We start from the raw sequence: 16,189 nt of genomic DNA on the forward strand, positions 1-16,189 counted from the left end.
ATTGAGATTGTCCACTCAGATTGACTTTCAAAGGTATTCCACTTTCCAATCTGTTATGCAAAGATGCTGAGCGGCCGAAATGCAGTTTATGCTGATTCATAACAACACTAACCACAGACAGGAAACCCTAGATGATATGTGGGCACAATGAGAGGCTTTGAAGTCACTTTTACACTGGCGGATTAGCACCAGATGATCCATCTGTCTTGTGTTCTTTTCTTCCTGATCCTGCTCTTGTTCTGTTGTCCTGCTCTGTGTACCCCATGCTGTTTATGGCTGGCCGCTCTTCATCCTCGGCTTCTGTGTGTTGGTCTGAACATCTCTGGCGCCTCTCCAACCTTGGCAGCTATCTCTTCCCATCAGAGCCGCCATTCATTACACATCTGGAGTTTTGGCTGGAAATAAAAGCCATTTGGTGTTTGAGTCCTTAGATCTCTCTATCTCGGCTGTCTCCTACCATTTCACTCTGGTGTCCTGCTCGCTTCTGCTCTTTACCCCTCACAGTTTACCTGTCTTAAATACTTAGTTTACCCTCTGACATTTTAGAGCTCCCGTCGCAATGTCCTCAGTGGGACACCGTTGCAGCATATTAACAGGAGCCTAACTTAATGTTTCCACAACAGTTAGTTCACAAACTTCTCACTGATTTCCCTCACTTTATTCTCTTGTTTATATGTTCGGCCTGGTCTGGTTGGCTCAAGGTGTCTGCTCACATTCAGTCAGATACAATCCAGATGATGGGAAACACAGGAGATGGGCTCCTGCTGGAGATCTGCTCGGTTATACAGTATCTACCCTCCCACAATGCCATTCATGTGAGGGTTATAAATGAACCAGTAGCTGCTCTACCATAGACTGGCTCTTCATTGTACAGAGGCAAGAAAACCATATTTACATGCCTCATACTGGGCCATTAAAAACTAAACTAAACGTCATCTTTTTTCCCCCAAAAATGATGATAAAACGATCCATTGAAGGTTTTGTGGCTTTCATTAGTAGTTTGATACAATGTTTGATATTTTAATATTGATATACTATTGGGGACCCCAAATGACTTTCAAAGTAGGTAAAAATATGTTATTGTAAAGTTGTGCCAGACTGTGTACCGATAATATTTTCACTTCATTTGTCCAAATTTGTTGTAGTTCTCTCTTCATGTTTGTGTGTACTTTTTTGTTTTGCTATGTCACTGAAATACAGTAAATAAATAAAGACAAAGAAATCATAAATCTGTTTAACAGGACAACAATTCTGTCTCTCTCTCTCTCTCTCTCTGTCTAGAATTCTAATGAAGCAAATAATGTTGAAATCTCCACCAGCTAATAATCGTTTTACGGAGCAAGACTGTCCTGATCTTTAAGCTCAAATACTTTGTCTCCCTCTAGGTGCCTTGTTCCAGTGGCTCGCTGCTCTATGTGTGGTGCACCTTGCTCACCATCGCCCCTGACTCTCACATGCAGCAGAGAGTGGTGAGTCTCAACTGAAAAAGTGGTGACACTTTAGATTTTAGCAATTATTAACCATTAATAAAGGAATTAATAAAGGAATTACTAATTAATAATGTGTAATTACACTGTCCCAAACTTTTCATCATTTTCAACTTTTCATATAATTATTGATCTCATATTGAAAGAACCCCTGGTATTGTAACTTAAAAATAAAATATGAATGGTGACAGTTTCATACGTTATGAAAACGGTCCTTGAATCCCCAATTGTTTTTGAAACATCTTATGAACCATTTCAAGACTGTAATTTAATGATTTTAAAGGCATATTTAAGAATAACATTTTTTTTTTAATTATCGGAAAATAAAATAAATGGGGTTTTTTTAACAGTTGGACTACGTTAAGAATAAATGAGTGTGTAAATATAAATAAAAACAATGCAAGAAAGTAATATAATTAAGCAGCACAAGTACTTCACATAGAGATGTTTTTGTTTTCCATTCCAGGTCATTTTCAGTCCGCTCTTTGTCATGAGGAGCCACCTGACTGATCCAGTCATCGTACACATAGAGAAGAGAAGTCTAGGCCTGAGAGAGAGCCAGCTGATCACAGGCCAGGGGCAGCTGGACCCTCTGCTGAACACTGAAGCCGACCTCACCCATCACCTCACCTTCCAGGCCAGGTAACACTCGAAACATGGTCCTGTCATAAGAGTGCACTGAGTCCAGCGGTGTGGATACTGTTACGTGAGTGTGTTCGTAACTTGCCTCACATCATGTGCAGGTGGTTCAGTCATTTCCCACTTGAGCCCAACTTTCAATATCTGTTTCCATCTTGAATCTGTGGTAGTGAAAGAGTCGCATCAGTCAGCTCAGATTCATACTAGCTGTACTATATACTAGCTTCCACCTCAGTTCATCTGTTCTCCCGAGTGATCAACTGAACTTCCGCCACAGCAGCTGGTGAGCACAGACATGAATCCATCCATTTATGACCTCTTTGTGCGCTAAACTAAACAATGGAGAGCTGATGGTTAACATGGGATGGTGTGCCAACTTGAAGTGGAGCAGCTGATCTTGTCATCACATGACATTCCAGTAAGATTACCCAGTATTCTTGCCCAGCATATATGCCTGTATAAATTCATCAACTACATGTTGTTGTGAGTTTGGATTTAAAGATGTTGCCTTCCAGCCTAACAATATTTTAACATGACCTTTTTTTTACTGGAAAAGCACTGAAAAAACACACTTACGTTGAACTGGCATCACTGTGAATAATGCGTTTGGAACTTCAGTCTCTCCAGCATCATCTGGTTATCATTTTGTCTCTGTCCAAGAAGAACAAATGGGTTAACAGCCTTGCCCATTAATGCAGCCTTTATATTCTATTTATTGAATTGAATCCTCCCACGCAGAGTATTTGTCATTTTGTATTCTTAATCAGTGTTTGCATGATCATTGTCGTTCCTTGTAGGGATGGAAGAACATGTTTGGTCACCGCTGCGAGTGATCTGCAAGTAAACAAGTGGGATGTGTTTTTCCCAGGAGCGTTTTATTTTCTATAAGCACTTTCTGTTTAGATATCTGGTCACATAGTTTGTTTTGATTGCAGCAGCCAGAGGGGAACCACAATAGTCATGCAGTGACTGGGAATAAATTTGGCTCCTGTTATTGTAGATAAATCCTTTTCATGCTCCCAGAAAGAAAGATCACAACCCTTGAGCGTCTTATCTACGTGCTCCGCAACCACATGAGCCCCCCCGAGTCCAAACTGCCTCTAACCACACAAATGTACAAATCCTCCTCTCCTGAATTCCAGTCTCATCTTTTTCCATCCCCTCGCAAAATTCCCTCGACAAGCCACAGTTGTAAATGTACCTTCAGAGCCGTAAACACACGCACAAAACACGCGGCCGCCACAGTGCCCCTTACCCTAAACCTCCCCCAGCTCAAATGTTCGCTGGTCAACAGCTCATCTTTCCTTCCTGTAATTACACATACTTGTGGGCTCTAATGGATGAGAGTGGATCTGTGGTCTGCGACACTGAGACAAACTTTGTCTCATCCACAACTGTAACCTTCTTCTCTACTTACTTTGGCAAAACCCCAGGGTTTCAGTCAGAGGCCACCGTTTCCCACCGCTTTCAGAACCGTGGTGGATGAGAGGCATCTTGTCGTCACCCTGTATTTCTCCTCAGCACTTCTCAGTTCCTTTTATAGCACAATAGAGGCCATTAATAAAGTCTGGTGGTGAGGCTGCTGGGCACTGGCCAAGCAGGGGGAAGGAAGAATCTATTTTTGGTTTGGACTTTTTTTTTTTCTTGTAATTCTTTGTTTTGTAAAACCATAATTGACCAGAGTCTGGGCCGGAGGTATCCAATCGGGTCACTTACTGCCGCTTGGCTGGGTAAATGATTGTTTGTAATGCTGTCAGACTGTCGAGGGAAAAGGCTGATTTGAGGTTTCTGGGTGAAAGTGAGTTTAATGGGCTCGGTTTAATTTAACTGAGCAGAACAATAGCAACATTCTGGCCTGTCAGAAGATGTCTGTTTTCCTTGTGAAAATGGATGTCCATGTTGCTGTGGCAGACTTTGAAGGAAAGTCGTGCAGAAAGCTGCGCACCTTCGACCTACAATCGTCATCCCAACACCAACAGTGTTCAGTTCCAAACTTCCCTTTCCTCAGCCACTTCAGGAGTGATCATGTGGTTCGTTGGTCTTGCTCAGGTCAGTGACACAGAGTTCCTAAACCTCCAGATGAATGGAGAACCACCTTCCCAGTACAGAAACAGATTCTGCATGTGACTCTCTAGTCCTCCATGACTTTTTGTGCCCTCTGGTCAGCTAGCTTTTTCATCATAACAATGTGGTAACTCATGAACTCCAGTTGTTATGCTGGTGATGAACATCCTGGACAACATCACCCACCCCCTCCATCAGCTCCTGGTCCAATACAAAAGCACATGGACCAATAGATTGAGACTACCCATGTCAAAGACCGAGCGCCGCAGGAGGTCCTTTCTTCCTGTGGCAATAAAAACATACAAGTCATCCCTGAAAAAATTGTAATGAAGGAATTCTTTGGCACGTTTTTCTGTTCTTGAACAGCATTTTCTTGCACATTGTTTTCTAAGCTCTTTTGTATTGCTTTTTTTGTGCTTTATAATATTATACTTTTTTAATTTATTGTGATATGTTGTGTACAGAGCAGGTTATGAACACAATTTACCTTGGGATTAATAAAGTTTTCTGATTCTGAAAACTGACAACCTCCACTGTGTTTTGGTGCCAGTCCACTGCCTGAACCGGTCGGTGGCTGCGAGGCTGCGTCATCAGATCATTCTTGTGTGCACGCTTCACAAAATGACCTGCCGGATTACCCTATATGCTCGATCGACAGAGGCCACAAGCATTTTTTGGATTGGTTTTTCTGATATACTGATATGCTGTGCAGGTTTGCCTTTCAAAGGGCAAACATGGATCGTGTCATGGATCATCTTAGAAGATCATCGACATGCTTTGTTGGTGACCTGGTTTTTGGTGCACTTTAAAATGTGAAATTTGAACGTCATTTCATGGTTTTTGGGGTTTCACCTTTTATCCATTGACCTGGATTACATTTGGCAATAATGTTACAATTAAAAAGTAGCATGTAATTTCTGCCCCTTTTTCATCTTTTCTCTTTTTTGGACCACCTGAAATCACATGATGGTCCTGACTTAGTTCCAGGCCTTGGCTCTGACCCGGATGCAACAGAACATTGGAAATAAATGTGATAAAATAGTGTGGAAGGTGCCGCCTCTGATTGGTTGGTTCCCTGCTTTCTTTCCCAGGGAGGAGGAAGACGCGTCACACTGTGCTGTTCCCATCTCAACAAGCCTCATCAAGCAGATAGTCAACAAGACCTGGAGCGAGGAAAAGCTCGAGCACATCCTGGCTGATTTCTATGGACCCAAGTCCTCCTCTGATCACCCCTGGCCTTACATCGCCAAAGAATCTGACAGGTATCCGCCTTGAATAAGGGAATAACTCTGGAGCTTGACTGAATGTTGGAGCCTTCAAACATTCAGAAAGTATGATTTTTTTGGTTTGTTTTCCAAGTCTGCAGTTTATAATCATTAGTTAGTGAGGAAAATGCAGAGGCGTTCAGCCGAGAGACTTCAGCTGTTTCTCAGTCACACTTCTTCCACTCATGCACACACACACACACTAACACGTCATAGAGCCTCTCAGTGCAGCTGGAACTTGGCAGGAGCTCGCAAGAGAGAGCCGCTCATATATGTCTGTGTGTGCGAGTTTGTTTATGCAGCCGAGCGCATGAGTTTACATTTACCTTTGATCAGCGCACACATGGGAATCTGCCCACAAATGTCACTCTGGGAATCATCTTTTGTCACAGAGCAATCACGTCTTGATAAGAGCAGATGAAAACCTAGCCGCATGTTCGTGAACAAAGTCCCTCTAGATCTGCCGGACATGGAGACCACATGTCTTCCTGTGGTGGCCTAGGTTTCTGTGCACCCCACATCCCAAACGGTCATTACACCCATATGTTTAACCACCACACATATCACTCACATTTTCATGTTACAGAGTAGCTGATGGTTTTGTGTCAGGTTTTCAGGACTGTCAGGCTCTGTCCTGTGAGTTGTCCTCTGAAAGAAAGAGTACACTGTTGATCCTCTTGAAGGAAATTCATTCTGACAACCTGCGGAGACACACAGAACGCACTGGTTGAACCAAACAGAGAGTTCAGTTCAGAGTAACTGGGATCATAGCTGATAGAGCAATAGAAGGATTTTAACACATTAAGCTTATTACAGGGACATTAAATGGATATTACATATTAGCGGGACACCTTCGTAAGTTCTAATACAACTCTGCAGCTAGCTTTGGAAAAACTATTTCAGAGGGCAGTAACCAGACGTGTCCGGAAACCTCCTTCTTTCCCCATGCTTCTTTACTGCACTTCAGTTTCATAAGAAAAAAAAGTTAAATTAGCATCTGGATATTCTAGTTACAGTGGCAGTGACCTCGAAATACTTTTTTTTTTAAATCATCACCATCATCTTTTCATCTTAGTTTTCATCTTAAGTTTATGCATTTTCAACGTGTGGAAGATGGTGTCTGGCGTGGGTTTCCTCTGGGCACTCCTGTTTCCTTCCTCAGTCCAGAAGCATCTGCGACCTTCACAGTTGAGGGTGTCCCCAGACTTCTGCCACCCCGCTGCCCAGAATTGACTGTCAGAAAATGAATTTTTGGACTCCAGTGTTGTGGTGTCTGGTACTACACCAGCAGCATTCAAACTGGATGTACAAACCCGACTTTGATGCTAACTGCTACACCTCCTGTGTGAAGTGATCTGAAGCACTTGATCACTATTCGCTGATGTTAATGACGGACAGACACAGATGAAGATGAATTTATCACGTGACAAGTGTCTCCCATGTGAGCAGAATGTTTCTCTGGCATCATGTGAGAAACATTATCTGCTGTTCCCGACATTTTGGAGGCATCTGCGGTGCCTTTTTTTTCTGTAATCTTTAAGAGCCCGGTTCACAGCAGGCGATGGTTGTGACAAGTTTGAGATGACAGGCTTTGGGGAGCGTCAGATCTGGAGTCTCCTCTGATGGCTTTGAACTCCGGAGTGAGTCTGAGCACTCAACTGTTTGTTTGGCTGACTCCTGGCTCTCCACACTGTTTGCTGCTCGCAGGAACATGATTACCGTGAAATGACTGTTGTGTCAGCGGATTGGTGGAAAAGTGATTGTGTGTTTGTTCTTCTGTCTGCCTGTTTGTCTGTCTCGACATGCCCGTTTGAGTTCCCAGATGTCTTGTCAACTGGTCTCTCTATATGCTTGTGTTTCATAACTTGACTGTAAACAACCTGGTCCTGTGGACTCGATCAGCCTGTGGCGCCACTCTGAGCATACGTGCTGTTGTGTTGAAGCCACACATGCAGAGGAGGATTACTGCACATTCGACTTACTTTTTTGTATTTTTTTCGACCTAGAAAGAAAAGATTTATTTTTGAAATGTCACTTTGTTTGCCAGACATTGTGAATAAGCTTGTTTAACAGTTCGTACTTCTTCATCCCTAAAAAAAAATGGCTTGGCTATTTTTGAAGTTGCAAAAGTAATGTTTAAAAACAAAAATCCCTTCTCAGATTTTAAAAATCCGCTGTGAATCAGCCGTTTCCCTGGCCACAGTGAGCTGCACGCTCTCCTCCTGGTTCTTGATGAAATTCTTGTCGCTGAAAATCAGGAAGAACATCAGCCTGTAGCATGTTTGAATTCCTCCGCAGGCTGAAACCATTATTAAGCACTTGAGGATATTTCACACTTGAGCTCCTAGCTTTGCTTTTGTGTTGTGATTTCTGTCAGTCGACACTAGACACTTGTTTAATAAACACAAACTCTGTATATCTCAGCAGGCCTCCTTTGCTGAGAGTGTTGAGGTTCGAAAACACAATGCTACCGCCATGAGTGTGGGAAAACTACGAATTAGACCTCACATTGTCCTTTCATATCAAAACAGCCAAAACGAGTAGAGAAACAGTTGAGCACAACGTGTTTATGTGAAGCCATTTGTTTCATATTTTGGTCCGACTTTTGTGTCTGAAAACGCTTTGCCGTTAAGCTGAATATTATACTGTGTGACTGAAAATAGCCGACAATCGAAACAACTGTATAGCTAAAAGTGACCATTTACTGTTGATGACACAAAGACGCACTACTGGTCAAGCTAAACTTCATCTGAAATCCTCTTCGTGCAGGTCAGCGGTGGGGGGTCTTGCCCAGTGGGACAGCCCCATGCAGGTGAAGTTGTCCTGCTGGAAGTTGGGCCTGAACACCCTGCTGGTGGAGCTTCTGCCCTGGGCCCTGCTGGCCAACCACTCCCAGTGGGATCTGTGGCTCTTCGAGGGAGAAAACATCGTGCTGCAGATACCAGCCGGCAAAGTCATTGTCCCGCCCAACTTCAAGGTAGGAATGTTGCATTCTTACGCAGCCATTCTTGCAGCCATCCTTCAGTCTCAGGATAATTTGTGTGATAGAAGAGGTTATAATCATACAACGCTATCATTCGACTAGAGAACAGTCTTGGCTGCCACCAGATTTTCATCTTCTTTAACTGTATATATCTAGTTTGGTGTTTGTTTTGTTGCTGAAGATCATCATTGCCTCACGTCTAGAGTGTTTCCAGGGAGACCATATGGCTATATTTCCTATGAACAAAGCTTTTGGTGTTACAAGCCATGTAGGGAGCCAAGAATCAAACAACTCATGTGGGAAAAACTCGATTTAAATCAGGACCAGTCATTTATCTGGACTGGACACTTTGTGTCTGTTACCAAAATAATTCAAAAATGGATCAACAGATGTCAATAAAAATTCCAGGAAATGTTCATATTGGAACAGCGAACAGATGATTGGAATTTGGTGCTGTTCAAAATTACCATCTGGATCCAGATCTTTCACTTAATGTAAAAAGAGCTGCTTTTTCTTTGGTACCTCTTTGTGTGTGGAGCAAGCCGGTTCTGGAACACTCCTGCCCCCTGCTGTCCCATTGAGCTCATCGCTATGAACAATGTTTCCAATGCTTGGGTTAAAAAAAGGAAGAAAAAAATGTCAATTAATTGTGGGTGCGTAGCTATTTCCATCCATCCATCCAACCATCCATCCAACCGTCCATCCATCCATCCAACCGTCCATCCATCCATCATCCATCCAACCATCCATCCATCCATCCAACCGTCCGTACGTCCATCCATCCAACCATCCAACCATCCATCCAACCATCCATCCATCCATCCAACCGTCCGTCCATCCATCCAACCATCCATCCATCCATCCAACCGTCCATCCATCCATCCATCCATCCATCCAACCGTCCGTCCGTCCATCCATCCATCCATCCAACCATCCATCCATCCATCCAACCGTCCGTCCATCCATCCAACCATCCATCCATCCAACCGTCCGTCCGTCCATCCATCCATCCATCCATCCATCCATCCAACCGTACGTCCATCCATCCATCCAACCATCCAACCATCCATCCAACCATCCATCCATCCATCCAACTGTCCGTCCATCCATCCAACCATCCATCCATCCATCCAACCGTCCGTCCGTCCATCCATCTATCCATCCATCCAACCGTCCGTCCATCCATCCATCCATCCAACCATCCATCCATCCATCCAACCGTCCGTCCATCCATCCAACCATCCATCCATCCATCCAACCGTCCGTCCATCCATCCAACCATCCATCCATCCAACCGTCCGTCCGTCCATCCATCCATCCATCCATCCATCCATCCAACCGTACGTCCATCCATCCATCCAACCATCCAACCATCCATCCATCCATCCAACCGTCCGTCCATCCATCCAACCATCCATCCATCCATCCATCCAACCGTCCGTCCGTCCATCCATCCATCCATCCATCCAACCGTCCGTCCATCCATCCATCCATCCAACCATCCATCCATCCATCCAACCGTCCGTCCATCCATCCAACCATCCATCCATCCAACCGTCCGTCCGTCCATCCATCCATCCATCCATCCATCCATCCAACCATCCATCCATCCATCCAACCGTCCGTCCATCCATCCAACCATCCATCCATCCAACCGTCCGTCCGTCCATCCATCCATCCATCCATCCATCCATCCATCCAACCGTCCGTCCGTCCATCCATCCATCCATCCATCCATCCATCCATCCATCCATCTATCCAATTCTCAAAGAACCTTCCTGCTGTTTTTCATTCTCCTCTCTCTAAACGATAGCAGCCACTGTTCCCACTTCTTCTGGGTATCTGTTTGTCTAGTTTCAGGAACAAGTGCTGAAGTTGTCCATAACAGAAAGCAAAGAATGTAATTGAATGAGAACCCAGCGTGGCTCCATGAGAGCCAGCTGGCTGTTGCACCACAACAAGAGGACGAGTCCCTTTGATCTGATTGGTTCATGGAAGGGCATTGCTTAGTTGAGCTGGCATGTATCTCCATGCCGCCGAGTTGCACTTGCCAGATGTGTGCATGAAATATTTCAGGACATCTGTATTATGTCTCCTGACTGAAGCTCATGTGACTCCAAGAGCTACTCTGTTGTACACTTCAGGAACGTACGTACGTCTGTGTTCCAAAACTTCTCAGGATCTAAACATGTAGATGTATTAATTTGCTATTTTGAAAAGTCGCTCATGTAGCAAGTGTGTAGACACATAGATGATGTCGGTTTCAAGCTCCGATTGGTTCCCTGCTGCAGCAGATTGAGTCCAGCTGTCTTGAGAGTGACGGTTGAGGGCTGACGATATTAATGAGAATTAAAAAACAAGACAATTTGCACTGTAATTTCTTCTATGTGAAATGTTGATGTTGACATGGTTATTGGTGCCACATGCACTGAGTTGAATCTTTCTGAAACTGCTGACTCGCAGGGATTTTTATCCACAACTATGTCTGGTCTGAAAAACGAGAAAGTATCCACTGAGTTGCAGGTCTGTGGCAGAAAATGCCTCAGTGATGGCAGGTAACAGAATAGTTGTTAGGCGACAAACGACTGTCCGAGGGGTCATAGTTGACTAAGAAAACTCCAACTGTGCCATGGGTTCAACAAGCTGAAGTTGAGTTACTCTGTCGCTCCAGGAAGCCTTTCAGATCGGCCTGTACTGGGCACAAACCAATACTGTCCACAAGTCCACTGCACTCAAGCTAGTCCATGACCTGACCTCTCCAAGATGGAAGGAGGATGCAGGTGCTGAGGTGGTCACCCTGGATGAAGAAGGATATGTGGATGCTGACATCACGTTGGGAGCCTTCCCTGGACCCCAGAAGGTACGCCAGTGCTTCTGTTAATGTGGGTGTTATGGCTCCTCACTTCTGTGTTCTTCTGTGCAGCTGTGTCAGTTCTGCGTGTCGTCCTCGGTGAGACATGGAATCCAGATCTTACAGATCGAGGACCGGACCATCCTCATCAACAACAGTCCGTATTCGATTCAGTGCAGGCCGGTGCTGAGCTACAGCACGCTGGGCTCTGATGAGCAGGTGAGGTTCACCACAGACCGTGCAACTTATGTCGATGTATTTATGCTCCAGCCTACAGGAGACTGGTGACAAACTGGATCATGTTTATCATACTTTATATGTCGTTCAGGTTCATAACAACATTTATATGTGACAAAGTGAGTCACAGTGAGACAGGAAGTGCGTCTTCTTTATAACTAAAGGTCAGGAAAGACTCAAAAAACACCCAAGACTACAAGCGTCAGACAGAAATCAATAGCGTACATTAACCGTGAAGTTACAAGTAAAGTCACCAGCTGTCGAACAACACAAGACACATAAATATAAAAACAATCTGAAAAAAAAAACAAACTATAAGAGAAGTATCAGTATGTAGATCATAAGTAAATAAATAGAAAACTAATAATCTAAATAATAAATCGGATAAATGGATAATTAACAAATGCGCTTGAAATAAACTACATGTGCAGGGTTAATTAGGAAGAGGCTAACTAAGAAGTGGTTTGATTTTTGGTGGAGTTTTGATGGTTCATTGCGATTTACAAACGTTCTGAAGTTATCCTGAATAATCCCCTGTGGGGGCTGAGCATCTGGAGCAGTCACATGTACGGCTCCTCACCTCTGCTGCTCACGTCAAAAAAAAAAAGTTGGCGTTGTCAGTGCGCATTACCTCTGGTTGTTACGTGCTCAGCTGTCAGAACCAGCATTCTAACCCTGTACGGGTTTGGAGTCCTCTTGTCATCCCTCAGTGTGAGTTTCTGCTGCTAACATTTTGGGTCTTTAATGGCTAGCGCTCTCACTTAGCTAGACAGTCAACTGTCCTCCGCCACAGCCGTGCATGCGTCATTACTGTGTACCAACTCTGAACAGGTCGATAAAACACAGGATACGGTGTAATCACTACTAGAGAGTCACAATATCTTACTATTGTAATTCACAATTTCCACAACCCACGGAACATCACATCACATTTGGTTTAGTGCTTCATGGATTTGGCTCTTTCACTGCTGCAGCTTAGCTTTGTGATTTTCCTTTTCACCGCAAACTAAGCAAAACTCAAGTGTATTATTATTATTATTATTATTATATTATTATGCAGACACAAAGACGGTAGTAACCAGGCGGTCTTCAGCGCTAATCGAAGTCGCTCCAAGCTTCCCCCAGTGGCTCGTGGTGCCCCACATCTTCATGTCAGTAAAGTGGCACTTGTGAATGTAAACCGTCAGAAGAAGCAAATCGACTCAGAGCGACTGTGAACAACAGAGCTGCTAATGCGACCGTTGCCTCCTGGAGTCCTGCATCGTGTCGACTCCAGACCTCACATACAGCGTATTCCCTGCACGCATTACTCAGACGCGCATCTAGTCATACCGCACACTGCAAGGGTGTAGCTAACCGTTTTCCATCAGATCATGTTGCTCCCTGCCACTTCCCCCCGCTGCTCCCACCATGTGGCAATGGCACTTCATAGGAGTATTAGACAAACAGCCAGAATTGGATGCAGGTTTCGCCTCGTGCTTTCATCTGCCGCTTGTCCCTAAAGAGGGAGCAACAAGGCGGTGATGTCATTTCATGGGCCTTCAGATCCTCCGAGCCTGCCAGTGGCCACTAAATGACTGGAGAACATTTTTCAAAAAAGTTTATAAAAAACAAATAGTGGGTGATGATTTAACAATAACAGAGACCACAAACAAGGCCAGGAATGTCTTTCTAGTGTGTCCATTCATCACGCTTGCTGCTCACTGACACTGGCTGCGCAGCCAGGGCAGCTCCGTGTCTCTGCTACCAATTTAGCTCTAAGCTCAGTGTGAAGAATGAAAGAGAACAATAGCAGTGCGTTTTATCCGCCGTTCTTTTGTTGATGTTCCATGCGTCTCATGTGCCCTCTTTCATCTCCGGCTCACTTCGCCACAGAGTATCTGACACGCTGCTGATCGTTCATGTGAGCTCTAGCTATTCTGTTCTTTCAAATTGTTTTTGGCAAATGAAACATGGAAGCAGCACATCATCAATTTCCAGCGTTTTAGCCACATTGAATATCAATAATGAACTTCAGCTTTCTTCAGTGTGCGGGTGTTTGTTCTCTGGTATTCGAGTGTTGACAGACAGAAGGTTTAAATAAGGCTGCCGCGCCTCTCCCTCTGATGGACGAATGGAGATGTCGGCCAAATTTGATCCTCGACTCGTGGGCACCTGGAACTGTGTGTTGCGTGACCTGAGAAGACACCACTGCTGATATGTTCAATTGAGCCCTCAAGAGTTTTCATCCAGGTGTATTTTTTATTATTATATGCTATTTCAACAGGAAGATCTACCGGGTGTAATGACTACACTTGGTTGTTTGGTTGTTTTTGCAACAACAACAACAACAACAAAAAGTTGCTTATTATTATTACTATGATTATAACTATTATTGTCTTCATTACTACGAACAAAAACATGTCAAAGTTTGATATCCTACAGCCTTTGGATACAAATAATATGAATACAATCTTTTCTGTTTTGTCTGGTAAAGGCTTTAGAAGTCTTTCGCTGCCATCTTGTTTTCACTGAGTTGGGTGTAATGTTGTGACATCGCTACAGACCGCTGCAGGTGGTCTTCCTACATCTGGTTCTTCAGTTTCACGCGCTGAAAGACAAAATATGTTATGGACCCTCATGAGGCTAGGGGTGGGGTCTTCCCCTGGAGATGGTGTGAGTTGCAAGTAGAAAAGCAGGGTCTATCACGATGGCATGGCGGATTGAAAGTGGTTTGCAAGCGAGGAAAGTGTTGACTGCCTCTAAACAGCAACAAGCACTCTGTCACTCCATTGGCTTGCAGCCTCCTGAACACGCCCACTGTTCCTTGTGCATCATAGTTCCTTCTGGCGCCTTCAAAAACTCAATCAGTTTGAGAGTTGGAGCATCTTTTTGGATTTGGATCTTTATTGAAGCACTACTTTGGGAAATGCCGTCCGTTGAGGAAAAAGAAAACCTGATCAGGGCCTATCATGTTTGCGCTGTGCCCCACTACATGTACAAGACCTTGTTTCCCGGGAGAATAGTCCAGTTTGAGTCACACGTTTGTTTTTTATTAGTGACTGCACTTTTTTTTACTTGCATTTCAGTCTTTGAACTATGGTCTTATGGCTAAGTCCATTCCCACCTGGAAGAAAAATGACAAAAAAGGTTGCGTATATATTGACAGAGAGGTGAATATGAGCGATTCCAGTGGCCGTGACTGAGACAGTACTTGATCTAAATGAATTCCATGAAAATGCAGACAAGTACACCCACATGGGAGGAGATTGCACATTGTGTGTTCTTTAGAGCTGCGTCAAAGAGTGAACCAGACACATTTTCTCCAATGACAATACCCATTTAATCTTTTTTTCCACCTCGTCTCCCCATCCTCTCCTCTTCCCTCAGCCCTGTGACATTCCAGCGACGTCCTTCTTCTCTCTGGCTCCGTCAGATGTTTCCTCCCCCGCTGTGCCCTGCTCCGTGCCCTTCTGGGATCTTCTCCAAAGTGAGGACCAAGAGAAGCAGGTGCTGCCTCTGCCACTAAAGCACATGCTCTTCAGTTGTGTGCTGAAGTCCGATGCCACAGCTGGATCTGCAGCCTGGAGCCTCCCCGCTCCGGTCAGACCAGACTTCCCCAGGCAGAGTGTGTCGATGCCCGGGGAAACCGACTCGGGAGGTGGCCTGAACAGCAGGTGGGTGAACCTTGTGACTTACTGGCGGTGACAGTCCATTTAAAAGCAGGGTACTGAACCAAACTGGCACGGGACACGAAGCGAGAAGGCCTTGAAACCGGTCACAGCCTGTTGAACACCGGCAGTGAAGCAATGGAACACCCTCAACGTGTTTCCACTGTCGAACTCTCCACTTGTTCTGCAACCCTCCAAGACGTTTTTTTTTTTTTTCAATTCTTTTTCCTCTGCTCTTAAATCCTGTCTTATGAGGTGGTAAAAAGAGATTAGAGTTTGAAGCCAGAGGCAGAAACACAAACATGGACACACAGAAGAAGTGTGTCACCGCCTGGCTGCAGAGGGAGATCTGGCATGTTGGGTTTGGAAGGAGCGTGATGTCGGACATGTGGGTGGTTGTTCGAGCTCTGTCACCGACAGATCACTGCCATGGACGACAGCCGGCCAACGTCAATACGACTTCAGTTACGGTCGATACTCAGACACCGCCAGCAGAGCAGAGGGCTTGCAGACATATGCTCCTTAAACAAGCAGGTTATATAGCTGGACAGAAGTGGACGATGGACATGACAGACGACTTCATTCTTCTGGTGCCTGTGTCCTCGCCATGAAGCTTCACCTCGATAATATGTGAGAAGTGATGCTGCTCCATCTGTTTGTTCCCGAGTAGGGACACAACTTCAATAGCATCCAGCTGCAGCCTGGGAGACCACAGATAACCAGGAACATGTCTTCCAGCCTGCAGCTGGGTGCAACTCCACCAGCAGCTCGTGCTAAAGAGCACATTTGTTTCTTAGTGGCAGAATTGAGAAGAACATGTCCATCATTTCATTTCAAGGTGAAACAGCAGCTCCTCCTGTTTAACATGGGCTTCTTTGTTGCAGAGCCGTCGTGCTAACATATCAGGAGCACCTCGGGGTGACGTACATCACTCTGAATGAAGACCCCTGTCCTCGCATGTTGGTCCATAACAAATGTCCCGTCTCCCTCGTGATGAAGGAGAATGTCAGAGG

At 44.8% G+C, this 16,189-nt stretch overlaps 1 protein-coding gene across 5 annotated transcripts in view; it reads left to right on the forward strand.

Moving 5' to 3' along the window:
- Positions 1 to 16,189, forward strand: part of LOC128767966 (intermembrane lipid transfer protein VPS13B-like) — a 252,311-nt gene that overhangs the window by 228,866 nt on the left and 7,256 nt on the right. For all 5 annotated transcript variants that reach the window (XM_053880402.1, XM_053880401.1, XM_053880404.1 and 2 more), the window contains 8 exons: positions 1,386 to 1,469; positions 1,954 to 2,129; positions 5,282 to 5,452; positions 8,225 to 8,432; positions 11,110 to 11,298; positions 11,362 to 11,508; positions 14,896 to 15,182; positions 16,061 to 16,188. In XM_053880402.1, coding sequence (XP_053736377.1) covers positions 1,386 to 1,469; positions 1,954 to 2,129; positions 5,282 to 5,452; positions 8,225 to 8,432; positions 11,110 to 11,298; positions 11,362 to 11,508; positions 14,896 to 15,182; positions 16,061 to 16,188 — 1,390 coding nt within the window. The remainder of the gene's footprint in view (positions 1 to 1,385; positions 1,470 to 1,953; positions 2,130 to 5,281; positions 5,453 to 8,224; positions 8,433 to 11,109; positions 11,299 to 11,361; positions 11,509 to 14,895; positions 15,183 to 16,060; position 16,189) is intronic.

Source organism: Synchiropus splendidus, chromosome 12 (genome assembly GCF_027744825.2).
Source record: "Synchiropus splendidus isolate RoL2022-P1 chromosome 12, RoL_Sspl_1.0, whole genome shotgun sequence".
Lineage (NCBI taxonomy): Eukaryota > Metazoa > Chordata > Actinopteri > Syngnathiformes > Callionymidae > Synchiropus > Synchiropus splendidus.